The sequence below is a fragment of the Dama dama genome, chromosome X (genome assembly GCF_033118175.1).
Source record: "Dama dama isolate Ldn47 chromosome X, ASM3311817v1, whole genome shotgun sequence".
NCBI lineage: Eukaryota > Metazoa > Chordata > Mammalia > Artiodactyla > Cervidae > Dama > Dama dama.
In genome coordinates, this window is record NC_083714.1 from 13,934,630 (window position 1) to 13,957,174 (window position 22,545).

The following is a 22,545-nucleotide window of genomic DNA, read 5'->3' on the forward strand; positions in this document are numbered from 1 at the left end:
ACATAGGATTCCCACACTAACTCATGGTAATCACCATTTCTAATGGTATCTTCTGGAGTCAATCATGTGTATCTGTGTGCAGCATTCAAAGGCATTTTTATGGGTTCTGACACAGGATGCACACTCATACCCCAGGCCCTCAAGCTCATGTTTGCTCTACAGAGTCAACAGGACTACAGAATTAAGAAATTTTCAAAAGTAACCCCAATAAATCTTCAGAGAGCTGCTTTAAAGACTAATAACTTGTTTGGGGGTTTACTATTAAATTTTTCAACTCTATATCACATTTATATTAAACAGATATGGTAAAACCAAATTACCCATGCTTTCTGATGAGAAGAAAAGCTCCATGAGATAAAGAAGAGATTCATTTCAACTAACATGAAATTATAATTTAGTAGCGGCTAGAAAGACAAGATACTACAGAGTGAAATGTATTTTGTGTTACACTGGTAGTTCCTAAAGCTTTGTGCTACGTATGTAAAGTCAAAAAACATTTGTTGATGAGGAACAAATAAAACACTGTAATAGTTCATTTATTCTCAATGCTCCTAATCTTCACGGGAAACTTAACAGTCTTAATAGTAGCAGAATGAGTAATGGCAACCACCTAAGATTTGATAATGACAATGAAGTGTGTGGCTGACCATCAAACAAAAGGCTTATTATGCCACAAGGCTATAGCACAGTGGAATGTGGGAAAGTGGCACATCAAATTTATAGCAAACCATTGCCTAAAAGCCCAATTTTTACAAATCTTTCCTTTTTTTAAAGTTTATTTTTTTATGTTTTTGCTGTCAAACTTTAGTACAGAGATTCAACTTCTGTGTAATTCACCAATTTCAGACAGACATTGCAGTGGCAGTGATAGGAGAATCATTTCTTATAATCTGACAGTGATCAATTATCAGATATAACTGCAAGGTCAAATAGCACATTTTAATTTGTATATTTGTTTGAATTCTTCACCAGATGGTATAAAATAAAGTACAACAATGACCTTGCTCCTTTGCAACCTCCGGTAGATAGGTGGCGGTGCGTTTTGATCCTTTTTCATTGATGAATTCTATTCTAATGCCATGTACACCCACCTGAAAGAAATTGGCAGAAATTGGCAGTTTTATTAGTACAGTTTTCTTCATAGAAAAAAAAAGAAAAAGTTATAATTTAACTTTCAGATAATGCAGTTTGTTTGTTTTTTTTCTTTCCCCTTGCTTTTTGGAAGGGCATATCTCTTCTCTTTCCAAAACACTGACTTTGGAGATTGAAGGCCAGTATCATGGCCACGGAGACTGAAAACACTGATTTACATGTGCCCAACATGCACCACGGAGAAGGCAATGGCAACCCACTCCAGTGTTCTTGCCTGGAAAATCCCACGGACGGAGGAGCCTGGTGGGCTGCCATCTATGGGGTCGCACAGAGTCAGACACGACTGAGGCGACTTAGCAGCAGCAGCAGCCACACACACCAGGTTATGTATGCCATTCTCTATGGAACTGGGACCACCACTCTGGGGCTATGTGTAGAATAAGACAATCAATGGCAAGTGTCCTGTCCCCACCCCCAAACTGTAGCTCATGCCAATAAGGAACTAGACCAAGGGAACCGACTTTAGAGAGACAGCAAACAATCATCCAAACAAACAAATGTTTTTTTGTTTTCAGGGGCAAACACCATTTCAGACTGAGCTCCAGAACTTGTGTGGTGGCTGACCCCCTTCCCAAATTGTCTAGTCTCTTTGAAACCTTGATTAGATATAGATAAACAAACACAGATAAAACAAAAAAAAATCTAACAACCAGATCCTGCATCGTCACCCATTATGTCTAAAAAAATGTATTTTGGATTGAAGTGTGCCTGTGGCAAACCCTGTCTGTCTACAACACTGCTGCCAAATCTAAGAGCAGTAAAATTTCAAATCAAAAGGAATCTGTCCTTTCTGGTCATATGTATAGAGCTAAAGACCATACAAAGTTCTTATATTCTTTATATACATTGATAATGACATTTCAAAGTATAACAAACTCCATTCTGCTCTCCCAAATGTATGGCTGCTATAGATCAAGGGTTCCTAGGTGGAGTTTAAGGTTGTCCAGGAGGGAAGATGTTAAGAACAGGTAAACATTTTTACCAGAGAAAGAGGCCTCTTTGCAGAGCAGCTGGTTACATCCATTCATCTGTATGGATGTAAAGGCCTTTTGCTTCTTCTGCACTACGCCTGAAATTTCTATTTTTCAGGAATAAGAAGTCCTCTGGAAAAGCTATTTTATTTTTTTCCCCAGGTCTTCACACATCTATCCATTAGAGCCTGTCAGATCTTCTGAGAAGTTTATGTTTTTTATTAAAGCCTATCTCTGTGGCTATTTTTTCTATCTAATATCAGTATTCTTATGAATATCCTTCTGCTGAAAATGCAATCAGGGCAGCTGTTTAAAAACTAACACAATAAGGCCTCCCATCCCCTGTGGGAAATGACCATGGACAGCTGAGAAGACATATGAGTGCTCAGCTATCAGGCATTTCCAGGATAAAGGACATCTACTAATCTCCCCAGTGCCTGACAAAATATTGAGACAATGACAAATTTGCAACAGTTTCTGTATACTGACTTTCTGATCAGTGACTTTGAAATTTTTTCCTTCAACAATATCAGATCCTTCATAATTTGTTTTTAAAAACATACGGTATAAATAATTTATGCTGCTATCATTCACTGAGGTGAATTCTGCATCTTCAAGTCAATTTATCAAAAACCTGTCATGTTAAAATTGAAAAGAATTTTGGTGTTTATTAAGGTGTCTCATCAAAACTGTGAGAGAAAGAATGTTTCCCTATCTGTGAGATGAGAATGTTAGATTTAATCAGTACTGTTTAATTGGTCTGGGGTGGGGCTGGGGGCTGCAAAGTTTATCAGAATTCCAAGCGGGTTCGTAGGTACAGTTTGTAAAAAGAATAACTCCCCAGGTGATTTTTATTCTGGGTTAACTAGATAACCTCTAATAATCAGTCTAGCACTGACAAACTGTGGCTAAGTATTGAAAAACAAAAACTATTCAGGCAAATTGGAGGTGATTTACACATAAATCCTTTCTTCATAGAGTACATTCTGTGCTTTTCAAAAAAAATTACAGAGATTTTGAAACCTAGTAATTTAAAAATGAAAAGAGGTAAGACCAATTGTATGGTACATGAATAATATCTTAATAAAGATATAGGTAGATAGATAGATATGAAGACGGTAAGACCAAACTGGAAGAGCATATTGACCAAAATAAAAATTATTCATGAATGAAACTGATTTACTTTTGTATTTCAAGGAGGCCCCACCATCAAATTAGATATAAAAAATTATCGAAATTCTCCCATTTTGAATCAGTACCACATTTACAAGTTTTAACTCTTTTTAGTGTTCCTATGATTCTGAACAATCGAAAGCCCCTGTAAATTGAACTGTAGGTATGGTGATTTTCAAGTGATTCCTTTGTGAGAAATAACTTATTTCATACGTCAAAAATATACTCCACAGAGATATAAAGCCAAAGCCAGGGTGACTCATTTTTTTTTTTTTTTTCTGACTAGTAAAATAAGGAGAATGCTAATAATGTTCTGAACAGAATCAAAGTATAATAGCCTTTTTTCACCTATTGAGCAACAGCATTTTCCTTGCTCCCAGAACCACAGACACCACCAAATAGTCACACTGCACAATCAAAACAGGAGAGTGGAAAATGGCCTACTGTGGGGAATGACCAAATTTGGCTAACCTGGGGAAATCACTGGCCTTGCAAATTAAGTCATCTTCACTGAAATGAGCACCAAAACTAATTCTGCATTGTTGGAGGGAGGCGTCTGTCACAGCTGTAACTCCAAAATGTAACCCTCATGTACAATAATTGAATTCTCCCTCCCTTCGACAGACTGGAGAATCCTTTGGGCCAGCAGCATCCCAGGAGACAAAGGCTCTAGTTGCAGTGATCAGCTAGATAAGAGGGCAACTGACTTAGGGGTCTGGGAGTCCTTGAAGCAAACTTGCTCAAAAACACTATCACAGTACCTTTCCATTTCTTAGGATATATAAGGAATTAGCATATGGGAAAACTACGTCACTCAACACCCTTAACCACCGCTGCCCAAAATTACAGCCAGGTGAGCAAAAACTGGAGACACGCAAAATCTAGCCTTATTGGAGTCTTCAGGTCATTTTCAAAACTATTAGAAGGTCTGGGGAGAAAAATGTTTTCAAGGTCCATCAGCTGTGATAATATCCTTTTAATCAAGGCTGTACTTTTACTAAGCAAAGCTATAAATCAACTGAAATGGTAGTAAATTAAATGTAGGACTTATAGATAAGAGGATATGGAATTAAACAGAGCTGTATCTGTGTGTGCTGTGACAGAACATGAAGAGTAGTTCAACAGATTCCTATTTCATGTTAAAAAGAAAGCCATATTTATTCTGAACCTTTCCACAGCAAGTGATTTTTATTAGTGCTATTATACAATCTTTTGTTTTCAATATGGCCCAGAATGATTAAATATCAAGATGAATGTTAGGACCCTAAAATATATCTTGATTATTCTGGAGGTGATTATTCAGTGTGGGGATTATGCATCCTCAACTCCCCCTGGCCTCGGCCTCATCCTCTTTCCTCTCTTGTGTATTTCTCTATTTGTTCACTCCTCTATCAGAGAGCATGTGGGCACAGGGAAAAGAGATACGTGCAAATTAATCAATTTTGCTACATAGTAAAATGGTTTGGTAGGAGAAGAGATTATAAATAATGGCTAAAATGAAGCTTCTAGACTGTCTGCCAATTTCATTTATCCTCGTTATCTCACCCCTTGTTAGAAATGTGGCTTCATTTAAAACTATTACCCCCTAATGCAGTGCCTCTCAACGCAGGAGCATTAAAAAAAAAAGTGCCCTCTCCCCTCCTCATTATAATACACGGTCCATATTATGCCCTGTACAATTGCATAGTCAAAGTCTAAAATACCCCATAATCCACTAGCAGCTCTACAAAAGGGTCTTGCTTTTACTTGTGAGCCTAATCAGCGAGCCAACAATCTGGATATGCTGAAACATGACAGTCATCTGGCTAAAATCATCAGTGAGTATAAAATGTGACCTGGCTAAGTGCTATAGGCTCCATGCAAGCCTTGGACCATTTGGGTCCACAATTACCTACCCATCCTGACCCTCAAAGCTAAATCTGCCCCTGATCACATCCTGGCCAACAAAACCAATTTACTTCCTCAGGTTCATCCTGTCTTAGCAAATGTCCCTGTTAGTCCCACTCTTCCCCATTTTCAGAACCAAATGTTGGGTTCTCCCTGTAATGAATGGTATGGCCATAGCTTCACTCCACTGATTTTCAGTGGGTTCACCTTGAATAAAATAAAAAATATCAGGTCAAAGAATCAGAGGTTGTCTGACACAGCTTCGTTGCCAATATCATTTGGCAAAATAGGCTCTGCAATTAACAAAGCAGCCAGTCGCTGGTCGTTCACCTAAGACTGACCTGCCAGGCTCGGTGTGCCAGTTCCACTGAACTGAATGAAAGGACTATGTTCCTAAAGAGAGGAGCTCAGGATGTTTGCCACACCCCCAAGCTTTAGAGGCTGGCATCATAGGAGACACACATGAGGCTCTCTCATAGGCTCTCTCACAAAACAACCCGTGGCACCACGGACAGAATCAAACAGTGCACTGGACAAACTATGGGTCTGACCCAGAGTCTGGTGTTTCTGCTATTTTTAGGATAAAGCCACAAGTGATATTTTGCCTGAAAGCACAAAATCCACAACGCAGCATCTTCAACTCATTCAACTCACAGCCCAACAGTACCTTTTGCCCCATCCCCAGCTCAGCCTTCTTCACACTGACTTTTACTCTCCCCAACAAAAGCAAATTCCACATAAAAGAGGCAAATGCACCAAACTTGGTTGTCCACCAAGAATAATTCCTATTTGGGCAAGAAAAATTAGCATTTTCATCATAAGGGCTGATGACAATTTGTACTGATCCTAATGAATCATTTCCCCCAATCCTGATAATGTCGACTACAAAAAAAATGTCAACTACATATTGTCCAAACCTTCCTGTCAAATTCCCAAAGTTGTGATTCCTCATCACTTTACTCTACCCATCACCTTCAGAAGTTAAGTCTGAAGCTTTGAAGATGCCCATCTGATTGATAGTTAACACTTAACAATGGCTAACAATGAGCACTTCAGAATCTGACCAAATAATAAATTTTAAAAAGTGTTGCTGCAATTCAGGGTTTTTCTTCTTAGTAATTTTTACTTCTGTGAACTTTAAAAATTATAAACATGGATTTTTTAAAATTTATAAGAATAATACATGCATATTACAAAAATCATCCCTTGTGAAAATTTTGCAGGAGAAACTAAAGATGATGTGTAATCCTCGTACTATCTAGGGACAGCTCTTGCCTTCATGAGACTTAAAGAATAACCTTCTCTTGAACCAACTGAGATGTCACCAAGGACTGTTATTAGGTTGTTTTTATCCATTATCTGACCAGTTCCCTTAGTTGTCCTTGTAAAAAATATTACAAAAGTAAACAAAAAGGGTAATTGATTGCAAAGCCATCACTTAGGCACAAGTAACCTTTTAATATATTCTACCTTAAAAACTCTACTGCACCCTCCACCTCAGCTGAGATGGTTTTTTTCCCCTGTTGTTATTTTGTGAAAACACCTGCAAAGGTCTCCTTGACCAAAATACGTATGTATTGCTCTTTTCTAAAATCCCTGCAAATTAGACACCTTTAGCTTAGAAATTAGTTCAGTCTCCATGGACCAATTCTTGGCTTTTGCAGAGCTTACCAAAAGACCAATTACTGCCAATTTTGATTCATGTAGGAGACTTAGACATCTTGTCTATCAGGAACATAAAGCTGCCAATTTATTTCACAAAGACCACTGAACAACAATCTGATAACATTTATTTCAACTAATGGCAAACACATAGCAAATGCATAGCTCTAAAATACCTGGACTAGCTAATAATCATCTCCATGAACTTTTAAATAATTAGCTAAGATTTTAAAATAAAGCATAGTTAATGAAGAGGTACTTTGAAAAGCTATAAAGCCAAACATGTTTATACATCATTTGCAATGAAAGAAAATGTTCTTACTCTAAGGTTTTGCAGGGAACAAGTGACAGCTCAGAGTGCAATTAAGGGGGGAAAAGCCCATTCTCTGTAATGATTAATTATAATGAGCATTCCTTAAAAACTGAACATCCTGAAGCTTTCCAAGGAAAGCTCAGGCAACACAGGTGACCTTTAAATAAAAAGCCTGCTTTTCGTCAAAAGTTGGAAAAATACATTCCTACCATTTTTTAAAAGGGGATGAGGAAGGGAGTGAATTTACAGACAAGGAAACTAAAGTTATACATTTTTTTAAAAGCAGATCTAGAGATCTGCTTTAGTTTGCTTTTCAAAGGCTGAGGGGAAAAACATCTCTTGAAAATGTACCCAATATAAAAATGTTGTTTGCCTGATAAGAAACTGAGAAAAATCTTACACACATTAGAACTGTACACTGAGTATCTGACTCAATATGGTTTTACTCAGTTTCTACAAAAGAGATTTGTTCCTAAAAAGTTACATATGGCTTGAACTTATGTAAATAAATTAATCTTAAAGTCATGAGAAAGATAGTAAAGAAACCCTATAGGGTGTCCTTCTGCAAATGAAAGTATCTATTTGTAAAGTAAATAATCAGTCCCTAATATATTTGCTTAATTTAGATTTATACCTATAATGTTGACTTAAGAGTATGATGCAATAATAAAGTAGAAGCATTTATGGTTTAGAATTGAGTATTCTTCTTCCTGAAGAAAATTCTTTTGTGAAAAAGAAATTTAGAACGTAAAATTTTAGAAAATGGACAATCTTTCACTTTGTTGCCTACTTTAAGTTGGCAATGGCCATTTTAAAAGTTAGGGACCTCTTATGACTTCTAAATGGCTAGCATTCATTCATTCCCTGGATGTAAAACAAAACAAGCCATTTTTAAAACCGGTGTCACAGCATCACACTCTGTCAGCATCCAGAGAGACCTTAGGAATTATCTAGTCCAACTCTTCCAACTTCCTGGGGAGGAAACAGAGGTCCAGAAAGGGCAGCAAGCTGGGTAGTGGCAGTTAGGAAGAGAACCCGAGTCCCCTCGTTTCCACAATTCAGCTCTCTCTTTTTATCAAATGCTAGGGATACGCACACAGAAGCAACCTGTACAGGAAAGAGTAGTCGATTGGAACTACTACAAGAAAAGGGCTGGAAGAGTTTGTGGACTTGAGGGAAGAAGCAGGAAAAAATTCCCCCACCAAACAATGCCCTGGGAGGGAAGCTGGAAGCAAATGGAGGAGGCTTGACAATAGACTACAGCAGCCCATCTCACTAACAGTATCAATAGCTAATGGAAATTTTTATGCATTAAATCACCTTCTAGAGGTTACTTTACTTTGTTCGGCTTGCTTCCTCACTAGGCTTCTGATACACTGAATTGTGACTCACAGCAAATTCTTTCTAGATGGCCAGGAAGTGTGAAGCATTCCTTTCCCAATGTTCTACAGCACTTGAAAAAACATTCAAAGTAGAGCATCAGGATGAAGACTAAGTTATCCTAATGATAGTGACATCTTACACAACCACCTCAAGGTCCCTGAGAAAATACTGTGAAAAACATTTTCTTAGATAGATGAAGCCTATGTATTTTTTAAAAGGCAGAAACCTTAGGTTAGAAGAGAAGCAAAACACAGTGTTTATCGTAGCTGGGAAAAATAAGCAAGGGTCTGGGGTTGACAGAACATGTACCACTAGAAGTCATTTTACTTGGTGACTTCATGAGTCATGCTAATCATCTGTGTATGAATGGAAACACTGTTTTCAGTAGAACATTAATAGGAGCCAGAAAAATGTAAAACCTTTAAGTGGGGAGACAGGGTGAAAAGAAGAACATGAACTTCTAAAAAATATATATGTGAGATGACAGTAGCTGATTTATTCATCTCATCTGTTTATTCTCATGAAGGCTGCTACAAAAGTGCCCTATTAACTGCAACTGAACATGTCAGAAATGGAGTTGTGATCATTTAAGAGGTGTGCTTTGGAGCTTGCTTTTTAAAGTGAAGTACAGTTCTCTGGGTACTAAGAGTTCAACAAGCTTGGGTGCTTTGGGGACAGAGTAAGATTAGGAGGGACTTGAGGTCTACCTTTATAGTCTGGGGACAGATTTTTGGCTCCATGTAAGAGTCATGCTGGCCAGCCCCACCCAGGATGGGCTGATTCCATGTAAGCAGTCTGCCTTAAGGGCCACAAGTGACAACTGTATACACAGGTGAAATGTCAGTGATTCAGGAAGCTGTATATAGCAAAAAGTGCCTTATGGTTTGTGACAGTATCAGTAATCTATTGAAATATGATCTACAGGTCTACTTCAGAATGCAGAAAACATGCCTTCCTCATGCCTTCAAAATGATCTTGTCTCTAAAGCAGAGATAAAAGACTATTATAAATTGCCTGACTATAATTTATAAAATATTTTGACATCTGTCAGCAAATTGCTACATCAGTTCCCCACAGGATCACTGGTAGTATACTTGCTATACAAGTTCTTCTACAAACAAAAGGCTTATTCATTTATATAGTCCTGAAAATGAGCAGCTAGTAGATGACACACCTAGAATCACCCCTTGAGTCAAACTCCAGGGAGTATGATGTCACTGGTTTTATCTTCTTTCAGATCTTTAAAAGGAAACATGGCTCCCAAACAGTGTAACTACACAAGTTCTAGGCTCCCTATCATTTCAGAGGACTCCAACATGCTGCATGAGTTCTTCTTCCCCCTCTCTAAAGCACCATGTCTGTCAGCCATCCTGCCCCTCAGAATTCGAAGAGTGTTGTCAACTGAAGAATACAGAACAATGATAAGTTTTTGTGTTCAAACACAAGGCAGATCACTTCAGATATCTCCCTAGAGATGTAATTTTCCTCATTTAACAACCATGTTACCCGTTGCAGGTAGGTATTTCAACTTACCAGTTAATCATTACCCATCCACCCACTCCCGCCCCCGCCCCTGCCCAGATCAATCACTCCTCATTCTTCTCATACCTATCAGAGCAATAAGTAGATCATGATGTGGGCATTGGTCAGCAATTCTCAGAAGGGAGGGAACCTATTCCAATTTGTCTTTCAAGCCTTTGGTGGCTGGTTTGTTGTTTTTAATGACTATGCAGATTCCTTGAGAGGCTACCTGCAGACACTTTCATTTTGACACATTTCATTTTGAGGAAATATAACAGATGGAAGCATTACTGATCATTTTGTCAATTCAACAGTGACGTGAAAATTAGTTACATCCACTTGTGAAACCACTTATCATGCATTCTTCACATTATCAGATAGAAGCATTCCAGCCTCTAAAGGTCTGATGTAAATCTTATTTTCCTACTAAATGCTGTCATAAAATTAGAGACATGTTACCAAAAGAGAGATCCCAAATAGGCTGAGTCAAAAACCTTGGCTGAAGAAGAGAGTAACTGCCAGCCCTGTGGCAGCTCACTTGTTCCTGATCATTTGAAAATTAGGTGTCTATTACCTCTGGTCACGTCCCTCATCCTCATGACCCCAGGGATGTCTTTGTTGTTGTTGAAGTTACCTAACTCTATCCTGGGGACTCCCAGACTTTGCCCTCTTCCTGCTTTGATCTGGGCATTTTCGTCCTTTTTAATTAGGAATTCTACTGCAGTAACACGCTTCACCAGCGGGGGTCAACTCTTAAACTGTACTTCCACCAGAAAAGCGCTATGTTCGAGGTTTCTGCTTATATAAAACATACTCATTACCGATTGATCCCTGACTTAAAAATTCTCCACTGAAATTCTGTAATCATCTCCTGTTTCCCCCTCTGGTACAAACATACATAGTACTTTGTATTACAGGTTAAAATTAGATACTTATGGTGAATAGGATATTTCATTCTTAGAAAAAAAGTTATACTTATTTGACAGTGTGAAATTTCTCAAAGTGAAATGTATACCTTCTTAATATAGGCTGACTCCTCATAAAGGAATTCCACAAAAAATAATTAACATATATACAAAGATAAACCATAACAGGCTCCCCTATAATCTTCTTTTTAATAGTGACTGTAAATTTAATATAATCTCAGTTACATAAGCAAAGATGTAGTTTTATTGATACAAAGACACAAAAAGAATTAAGAGAAAGAATTCCAAAATATTAACAGTTATCTCAGAATGGTATAATTCCAAATGACTTGCAGCTCTTTCTTTATATTTTTTGAATTTTAAAAGTTTTATTCCTTTTAGAATTATTATATTATTGTGGGCAGTAGTTTAAAATATATACATATATATGCATATGCACATGTACCTTTTTATTTGATAAAATACACATAACATAAAATTTACCATTTTATCCACTTGAAAGTGTACAAAATAGGTAGCATTAAGTACATTTACAATGTTATACAACCATCACTACTATCCAGTTTCAGAAGTTTTTCATCACCTCCAGTGGAAACCTTGTACCCATTAGGCAGTCATTTCCCATTCATACCCTCCCCCCAAACCCCTGGCAACCACTAATCTGCTGTCTATCTTTACGATTTGCCCATTCTGGATATTTCTTATAAACAGAATCATACAGGATGTGGCCTTTTGTGCCTGGCTCTTTTCACTTAGCATAATGTTTCCAAGGCTCATTCCTGTTGTAGTATGTATCAGTCCTTCATTTGTTTAATGGCTGAATAATATTCAATTCTTTGGCTATAATGCATTTTACCCAGTCATCTGTTGAGAGACGTTTGAGTTGTTTTCCACCTTTTGGCTATTGTGAATAGTGCTGCTATGAACATTCATGGACAAGTTTTGTTTCAACATCTGTTTTCATTTCTTTGGGGTATATACTTAGCAGAGGAAGGTTACTGACATATGCTTTTTAAAAAATTTATTTAATTCTACTTTGGCATTCTGTGTTTAAAGTAGCAATGCTTTTCTCAAAATTGTTAAGGATAATCCTTAAAATACTGATTATGGTACATTTTTTTAAAGGCCAAATCACACTCTTTTTAAAAATGTAATTTTTATCCTTATTCTTTGGGAACAAATTTCTCTTATGCTAAATACTTTAAACTATGATGAAGTAATTGAAAATGACAGTCTTTTCCTCTTAGCATAGCTATTCTAGCAGTACTTAAATCACTTTCAAATGCTTATATATTAAAAGTACAAAAATATATGTATATTTTTTGTTGCTTGTTTAACAGAAAAGCATCATTAAATAGACATCAATATTTAAACTTTAAGGGCTTTATTAAATATATAATGCCAAGTAGAAACATATAGAATCTTCTAAAAAATCAAACTAGCAGATGGTGATCAGAGAGGATGAATACACCCTAAAAGAATACACAGTACCAATTCTTAAGTGCTTTACCTTTCACCCTCCCAACAGAAAGATAACATATCTCATGAACATACAAGCCCAATAGTATCTAGGTTCATCTTAGCTGTAGACACTACTCGATGTGGACTAAAGAAGATGATGGTGTGCTTACCCATACCTATTTAGCAACTGTTGGCTTTTCCCATTTTTCCTTCCCCGAGAACATATGCACACACATTTATGCAATAAACATTCATGTACATGTCACACGTGCACACTTCTGCACACACAGATGCACCCTTTCTGAACTGTACTTCCAACTCAGTGGCTGCAAGTAAAGGTAGGAATGTTTTTGTAGCCCAGTCACCCCCTAGATCTCAGGCTTCTTCTGCTATTATCACTCCCATCCCTACCAATACACACATAGCGCCCTGTGATTCAGAAAGCAGAAATATAAGTCTAGCTAGAGAAGAGGAAGCAGTACTCTTAAAACATTACAATATTATTTGTTAATAAGTAAGGGATATGATTTGGGATCACTTAAAAATAAAGTACTGAGGTATTTCTATAATACCGGTAGATATCTCTTTAAGAAAAATTCAAATAGGAACAATAAAACTTACAGAAAAGGATCAACTGGAATATTTTAATTCTATAAAAGGTTCCAACTTTGCCAGGGTCAACACTATCAACAAATTTTACTTTTTCCTTTACAAAAAAATCTTAAGATGCTTTCATATTCTAATAATGCTCAAAGAAAACCCTACCACAAACCCCAGAAAGGGACTGTTTCATCCTACTCTCTGAAGAATTTTTTAAATAGCTCTCGCATAACAATATTTATATCATGGAGATTTTTTTCAATGAAGATTAAGAACTTTATAAATGTCTTTTTTTCTGTATGTGGAAAACTGAAACACAGTGGAGTAAATTGTCCAGGATATCACAAGGAGTGAGGGGGAAGCCAAAAATAAAATTAACTGTTAAGAAAGTGGCCTGTCCACAGAATAAAATATCTCAGTTACCATGGGGGATAGTCATTCTAAAATGGCAGTAGAATTAAACATCATGTAATATCATGATGATACAGTCAAGTCATTTATGAATATCTATATGCACATGAATGCTCTGTGTATCACTGAAATCCCAATGTTTCATTCTTATACCACTTAATTTCTTTGTGCTTGTGTATACTTCTTTTCTCTGCTATTAGACTATAAGATATTTATGGCAGGGACCAAATCTCAGCACTTACATGTATGAGGCACATGCCTGGAATATAGTAAGCAGCCAGGTAACATGGGTATGTTCACATGTAAAATTTCATAGATATATACTCAACTAACACCACCCAGGGCTTCCCTGGTGGCTCAGAGGTTAAAGCGTCTGCCTGCAATACAGGAGATCTGGATTCGATCCCTGGGTCGGGAAGATCCCCTGGAGAAGGAAATGGCAACCCGCTCCAGTATTCTTGCCTGGAGAATCCCACGGATGGAGGAGCCTGATGGGCTACAGTCCATGGGGTTGCAAAGAGTCGGACATGACTGAGTGACTTAACTAACTAACTAACTAACACCACCCAACCACCAAAACAAATCATGGTGAGAATCTGAAGTTTCTTAACAACTCAACCCCATATACTAAAGAAGAACAAAAAGATGACCAATATAGGCTACTATAATTGTAATGCACAGAGATACCCTAGATACACTCTTACTTGTTCGTGTGTGCAAGTACATAGATTAAGGTATCCAAGAATGAATTAGCATGATTTACTTGTAGTTAATCAATACCCCATTATTATCCAGGAGCTGATTTCCCCAACTGGTATATTATCCTAACCCTTCTGCCGCTTGTTACTGCGATATATCCTCTGACTACCTAACTGTTTGGTGGCAGTCATACCAGAAAGGAGAAATAAATTCTAATCAATCCTGCTTACTACTTGTTAACAGCTTTTATGAGGTGCTGTGGTGAAGTTAATAGGATAAAAATGAAGAGCAAATTTAGCTTGGGGTATTTAAACAACATAAGGTACTTTGCCTTCAAAAAAAAAAAAAGAAAAACTCCTTCACTCACATTTCATTGATCAGCTGTGAGGTTTATTTATCCACGTTATCTCCATCTCCATTACAAAAGAGTTATCTTGGGCCTAATTTTTAAACAATTACTCAGGAGTTACCTTCCTTTTTCTTTAAAAATTCTCTATTGTCTTACCTCCCAGTCCAAATAATCACAGACGTCTTCGAAGTTAGTGAGCAGAGACACTGAGCAGAACAGCCGTGGTAGCTCATCCCTTGTCATTGGGGGAAAACGGCTATCTTTAAGGGCACTGTTGAAAACAAAGCAAATATTAAAACAGTCACTAGATATGAGTTCCTAGTTTCAAATGCAGACAATCATTTGAAAAAGGTAAGAATTTCTTAAAAAATCAGTAAGGTGAGAAAGGTGCCAAAATCTCCAAATGCATTCAAGCACTCCAAAGATTTTAGAAGTTATTTTTGTTCATTCAGCAGATTGTGTTTACTAGCCAATCCTGTGACTGATTCAATTGTAAAGAGTGAATGATCAATTACATTTCCTGTATAGTCATTTCCTTGTATACTTCCCTGTTACTTGTAGAATTTGACAATGTTTTATTTGATTTTTGAGGAGAATAAAAACTAGAGCAGTGTAAACTTAGGGGAAGAATTCTACATCTAGCACTGACTGGTAGAAAAAACATATATATATATATATATATATATATGTATATTTCATGTTGTTAAAAAAAAAAAGGTTCACACTAGGTTGGACAGCTACCATAGAACAACATATAAAAAGTTCAAAAAAAGGTAAAAATGCTATTTTCTTCAAGTAAAAGAAATCAAAGAAAATGAAAATTATCATGCAAATTATGGACTAAAAGTACGAAGATTTCAAGCCCCCTCTAAAGGAGAATTCAAGATACTACTCAAAAATTGTGAAACTTCAGGAAATAGGGCTAATCTTAGGAAATAAAATTATGATTAGAAAACCATTAATCACATCAATGGATTTCTGAGTACATCAACTCTGATTCAATCCTGTAATCAAGGGTAGTGTACCACAGTGCCAAATTCTAGAAAAACCTCACTGTAAAGGACAAAAATGTTGGAAGACCATAATTCTTCCTGCAACAGTAGAACAGACAGAAAAGACAGAGACACACACACAAACACAGGCATTGTGTGCTCCTGTGCTTTTAAAAGAAACCACTTCCTGGTCAAGAAAACAAACACACCTCTGACTGCCCACTGTACTAATGGCATTTGTGCTGTCGATCTTCAAATGTGCTGTATAGCAGAGCCAGGCTTAGAAATGTTTTCACAGATTAATCCTTAGAGGTTACAAACAGAGCCCACAAACTGCTTGGGTCATAACAAAGTTCCGTGACCTTTGGAAATAATTTAATTCCTTTTTCAGTGACTTCCTCATTGCTGGATTTTCTTTTTTCTACCCTTTCCTTTCCATTCAGAAACTCACTCACTGTATTGTACAAATATACCCCTATGTTTGTTAAGTATTTTCGATACATTGTGGTGCTCATTCTATCCTGCCATACAGAGGAAAATGCTTACAGAAAGACAGAGATGTTATAAAGAGAGCATACATGTTTTCCCCATTCAAGGAGCCAAGATTAACCAAGAAAACCAGGAAATCTATGATAATTCATACTCTGAGAATAGCATTTCACTATTTCATAATTTAACAACGTAAATTTCCTATGGTTTGGCTTCTTTTATTTTCCAACTAGCAAATAAAGTCTTAAGAAATATTTTCAAGTTCTCATCCAAAGCCAACATAAAGACACATATGATGTGTGTATAATACCCCCCAACCCCACCCAGGAGAGGTGTTGTAAAAAACAGAAGAATCCCATGCATAAAAACCCAAATTCACACTTTCAGTTTTCCTTTTGAAAAGAAAAAGAGAGGGTAAAAAGCCTTATACATTAGGATAACATAAAATATTATTTTTAGGGTTATAGATTTTATTGTGGTGAAATATACACAACATAAAAATTACCATTTTAACCACTTTTAAGTGTATATTTCTCTGGGCTTAAATACATTCACTTGTTGTACAACCACCACCACCATCCATCGATCGATCTCCAGAACTTTTTCATCTTGCCCAGCTGAAACAAGGCACCCAATAACACTAACTCCTCATTCCTCCCTCCTCCCAGCCCCTGGGAGAAATGTAATTTAAATACACTTTTATAATTTCAAATAACTACAGTAATATAGTTGCTAATGTTTTTCCTATAAAACAGCTTTATTGACATACAATTCACATACCATAAAATTCACCCTTTCAATGTACATAATTCAACGATTTTTAGTATATTCAAAATTATACAATCATTACCCCATCCAATTTTAAAATATTTCATCACATCACAAAGAAACCCTATATCCGTTAGGAGTCAGTCCCTATTCTTCCCTCCCCCCAGCTCTTGGCAAGCACTAATCTACTTTCTGTCTCTATGGATTTGCCTGTTCTGGACATTTTATATAAGTAGAATCATACAAATGGTATGAGCATACAAATGGTCACATGACCATTTGTGTCTGGCTTCTTTCACTTGGGATAATGTTTTTGAGGTTTTATCCATGTTGCAGGATGTATCGGTATGTGTTAGTCGCTCAGTTGTGTCTTACTCTTTGCAATCCTACTGACTGTAGCCTGCCGGGCTCCTCTGTCCATGGGATTCTCCAGGGAGTGGATTGCCATGCCCTCCTCCAGGGGATCTTCACAACCCAGGGATCAAACCCTCGTCTCTTATGTCTCCTGAATTGGCAGGCGGGTTCTTTACCACTAGCGCCACCTTAATACATTTTGTAAAGGCACATCATCCTTTTAATTGCACAATAATATTCAATACTATGGATATATCATATTTTTGTTTTCCATTTATCTGTTGAAGGACATTTGGGTTATTTCTGCTTTGGGGCTACTATGAATAATGCTGCTATGAATATTCATGTATGAGTTTTTTGTGGAAAGTAATGTTTTCATTTCTCTTGAGTACATACCTAGGAGTCAAATTGCTGGATCACATGGTAATTCTGTGTAACTTTTTGAGGAACCAGCAAATAGTTTCCCATAGTGGCTGTACCATCCTACATTCCCACCAGCAATGTACAAGGGTTCCAATATCCCTACATCCTTGCCAACACTTCTTACTGTCTGCCTTTTTCATTATAGTACTAGGTCTCCTTTAATGAAGAGATTTTTGTATCTAGCTCTAGCTTTTATATATATTTAAAAAATACACATGTTGAAGTTGCCATACAGTTAACTTCTCAACACTCTGAGGCAGGTTATTATTTTATTTCCTAGCAAACCAGTGAAAGATATATTTTAGCTCAGTATAATTCAAACTATTTCAAATCAACAAAATTTTCAAGTGCAACTGAGGACCAGGCTAGGAAGCTTTCCTTGTGATATGGAGTCTATTGCTCACTCACCAGGGACTTAAAAAAATGTTTAGATCAAAGAGTGAGTGGGAGAATGCTAGCATGGCTAATAAGATAAAATAACAATCGTGCCTTGCCATACGACACTCAAAGGTATTAATTTCAAAACACTGAACTAATAAAGGTATGTTAATCATGATGTAAACAGTCTGATTTTACAGAAACACTCATTCAAACAAGACTTTTAATTCTTGCATTTTTCATCGGTAACTTTTCATTAAATTCATGTGCATAGACAAATTCCAAAAGGTAGGAAGCCCTCAGTATCTCTAAATGCAAATTCCTAGGGAAAAGAACTAGCAATGAAAGCCTAGTGAGGATTTAAGGGATTATTAAAAAGATGAAAAAAATGAGGCTGGAGACTACCTCAGAGCTGCTAGACTGGGGTAGATGGCTGATAAACAAGAGGATTCAGCTTCTCTTGGCCCTGCTCCCTTTTGTATATAGAATATGTGATGTGGAAGCTGAGGCTTTAAAGACAATATGCTATGGGGAGTCAGGCAGTGACTTACTCGGGGTTGACCCAGCTAGGTAGTGACACAAGTAGGGGGACAACCCAGATTCTCTGATACAAGTTCACAATTCTTTCTAGTATCCACTCCTTAGTTGCTACTTTTGACAGGATTATGAGGTTGTTGTTTTTTTTTTAATTTTAAAACAAAATGCTTGCCTTACTAGGCAATTCTGATCTCATACCTGCAGTGCCTTTGCCTAAAAAAGATAAATAATAATTTAACAGCATTTACTAGTAGCCAAGGGGCAAATAGAGCTAGGCGTACTGTCTACTGGAAATCTGCAGGATCAAAAGGGATTTTTAAGTATTAATACTGTCCATGGAAAGCATTTTATACCAAAGTAACTGAGTGAGTGAAGTCGCTCAGTCGTGTCCGACTCTTTGCGACCCCGTGAACTGTAACCCACCAGGCTCCTCCGTCCATGGGATTCTCCAGGCAAGAATACTGGAGTGGGTTTTATACCAAAGTAGTATGTGCCAATTTAAAGAACTGACAAAAAAAGAGATCTTGTAGTAAATTTGTATGAAGTTCTCTTTGTTACAATAAGAAGCCATTTTCTAATGTCTAAATATTGCTAGGAAAAAAACCACTTATGTACAAAAAATCTGTTGGCTGCTCCATCACCCATATGATGGATGGCTAAGGTTTAAACAACAGTTTGATTCAATACCAAATTCAAATATATTCAATTCAAATTGGCATCTTCCCAAGAATATATTCCACCTAATTGAGAAGCAGCATTAACATCTGTCAAAGTTAATATCTAATGTTAAATAGCACTTTAATGAAAATGAACATTTAAAAAAAAATATTAGAAGCTTAGCTATCAAAGAATCACATGGTTTGTGACAGTACCTGGAAACTATGAGGGGGAAAAAAACAGCTGAAAAGAGACAAAGCTTTAGACATGGCAAGGCTCATCAAAAACAACAGAGCATGCAATAGAAATTATTTGTGAGTCTAGATAGCTAGCCATTCACTCACTCATTCATTCATTCTTTTGCTTTCTAAAACACTGATGACCATAATCAGTTAACCAGTGGAAAGATACCAAACTGAGAAAGGCTTCATATTACAAGCAATCATTTTCCAGGACAAGGAAGTAATAACCAAAATTTAAAATCCTTGTTTGGACAGGTGAAGAAAAGCAAATCAAGTATATATTAATCTAAAAAAAAATTTTTAAAAAAACAACTTTTTACACAAGGGGTTTCAATTATCTGGAAATTCTGCCATTCTTCGTCAGAGCTTCTAGAACAGAATGGACATGTGACATGTCTGAACTCCGGGAGCTGAGAATATTAGACTCCTAAGCCCAAATCTGAAAAGTTATCTATATCCTCTCTTTCACATTAAGTATCAATTTTAGCTTCCCATGGTCCAAAAATAAATAAATATATAATAGGCACAAAGCAGAATGCAAAAAAGTTAAGTGACTATTCATCAAACCTAAGTGTAGAGAGGAACAACAAAGGACATGATCATGCTTATGGAGTGAGGAAGGGAACCTCATTTTGGTGAGAGTTGAGACCCATAAGAAAGGAAATTTTCAATTGTAAGCCACATGTAAACTGTTACTTAATTGGGACATGTTTTTCCCCTTTAGAGTAATGAGTACAACCTACTTGCTGCTTAAAGAGTATTAACACTACAATTTATTAATTGTAATATGTATTTCTAAGCAAGATAGGATGGGTACTTAGCAGGAAGTGGAGGAAAGAACTAAGGCATGGAACAAAAGGAAGAGAAAGTATGAAGGAGGAAAAGAAAATGAAAATATATAGAAAGAAAAATGGAGAGGAAGAAAAAACTAGAAGCAGAAAAAGGAAGTGGGAAGCAAAGAAAGTTAAAAAAAATACACACACACAAAGGGGTAGACAGAGAACGCAAGGATGGAAGAATGGAAGGGTAGGAGGGAGAGGGAGATCTAGAGCGGTGGGTGCTCAAGGTTTTCATGTAAGTTATTTGGCGCCTATCCTATAGGATTTACAGAGGCTTTAGTCTGTTATCACCTACTGCCCTCTGAATGGCTTAAAGCTCTTGAATTGCTCTAATCTGGAATTCTTAAAAGCCTCTACTCTCTGAAGATGGCCACAGCTGCCCACCAGGAAGGATAAATACTCTCTGGGCTGCATGCTGTGATGATCAGAGCAATATTGTCAAGAATCTGCCTCCTAGCCACAAGTTCCTCACCTGTAAATTAGGAGACAAGGTTGTGAATTTGATTTAGTGGAGCAGAACTACAACTGGAAAATATCAATAAAAGATACATGAAGAAACAGATGGCTAAATGTTTGGTGTATGTGGCAGGTATTCCTCCTCTCTCTCCATGTAGCGCCCACATGATGCTTTCCCTGCAGAGTTTCTGGGTTTACTTGATCCTGTTTTTAGAAACAAAGGGCTAGAAACTGGTTTTTAATTATTTTTCTGATGGAAATCTTTTAAAATATATTCTACCAGAGTATAACGGACATAATTTTCTCTGTATGACTCAGGTTCATCATTAAGACTCAATATGACTTGGGCCATTCATTACTATACAGTACTGGAACAGTACTCTCAATATAGTCTTGGCAATAAAAAAAAATCTGTAGGTATGGAAAACAGATTACAGTACGACCACCAACAGATTCCATCTTGGGGAATTTGAAAACAGGAGATTATCTCTACTTTGAAGAGAATGTAACACAAAAATAACCTGACAAAGACTTTCAAAGTTTCGAGGGATCTGACCCCTGTGTTCTCTAAGATTGGATACTATAAAACTGAACTACCTCTCAAGTTGAATCAAATGTCAATTTTATTGCCTTTCTCGGAGAATCTAGAAAAACCTCTACAACCCTGAACAAGTATCACTTTCCCAGGGTCATCAGAAGCATTTCTCCAAGGTGTAACAACAGTTCCCCGTCACTTACCACTGATAAAAATAGCTCCCAAAAATGCAAAATTGAAGTCATCATTAATATGAGCCCTATTTCAAAGTCCTATAGAACACAGCACAGGAGAATCATCAAAAGCTTGGATTCTGGAATCAGACATAACTACATTTGGATTGTGGCTCCACTGCATGCTAGTTGTGTGACATTTGGTCAAGTCTCTTAACTTGTGCCAGCCTCCATTTCCTCTTCTATAAAATGGGGATACTAATAGTACCTACCTCACAGAGCTACTGTGACAAGTGAACACAATAATAATACCCGCACAAGCGCCTTACATACACCAGGGGCTCAGTAAGTAGTGCCCCTCCCCCGCCACCATCAAGGTTTTATTTGTTAAGTTTATGCCCGCAGGGCTGCCTCCATGTCACGTTTCTGGTGACAGGAATGGAGCCTCAGGACTAAAATTGACCCTTCAACCTTATGAGAAGATCAAAGCAAATTATCTGCTTTAGGAACTGACTGTGACCATTGAAAGAGAATAATGGCTACCCTTTCCGGTTCTGGTGTTTTTGAGAACCCTTCATTTTCTTTCATTTTCAAAATATTTATTAAGCATCTGTGGTATGCCTTTTATTATGTGAAGAGCCACAGAGGATTTAAGAATAGTAGATTGCAAAATAATACATGAACACATGTAAAAGAGTTTGATAGGAAGGCTGTGAGGCAAGGTTAGTGTCTTTTCTGGAAGGATCTGTTTACACTCTCTGTTACTGGTTTACTGGTTACCAAATGACCCAGAATTGCAGGTAAATTCACAGAAATTAAATGTATACACATTTTTGTTTTCTAGTAAGACGTCTACTACATCAAGCAACATAGTTCTTCATCAAGAATTGCCATTATCCTGCAGCCATGCATTCATATGTTGCTTTGTAATGTAACTTAGTTTTCCTGAGCTAGGTTTTAAAAAATCTCCAGGGCAGGGATTGGCTTTTTACTTCCATACAAAACAAATGTTTACCAAGAGATGCAATTCCCTGAACTGTGCTCAATTTATCTTCAATGGATTTAGATATGTTATTCTCTAATCTTACTGGTTATGCTCCAGCAAAATCCTTAGGAAAAAAATGTAAACACTCTCTAAGCAGCAGACACAGGATGAGAGATGAGAAGCTCCATGCTTTCCTCATCTCACCCAGT

General features: G+C 37.1%; 1 protein-coding gene across 2 annotated transcripts in view; it reads right to left on the minus strand.

Moving 5' to 3' along the window:
* AMMECR1 (AMMECR nuclear protein 1) overlaps window positions 1-22,545 on the minus strand; it is a 114,948-nt gene that overhangs the window by 7,450 nt on the left and 84,953 nt on the right. For both annotated transcript variants that reach the window (XM_061137215.1, XM_061137214.1), the window contains 2 exons: window positions 14,665-14,779; window positions 1,001-1,091 (listed from right to left, as the gene is read on the minus strand). In XM_061137215.1, coding sequence (XP_060993198.1) covers window positions 1,001-1,091; window positions 14,665-14,779 — 206 coding nt within the window. The remainder of the gene's footprint in view (window positions 1-1,000; window positions 1,092-14,664; window positions 14,780-22,545) is intronic.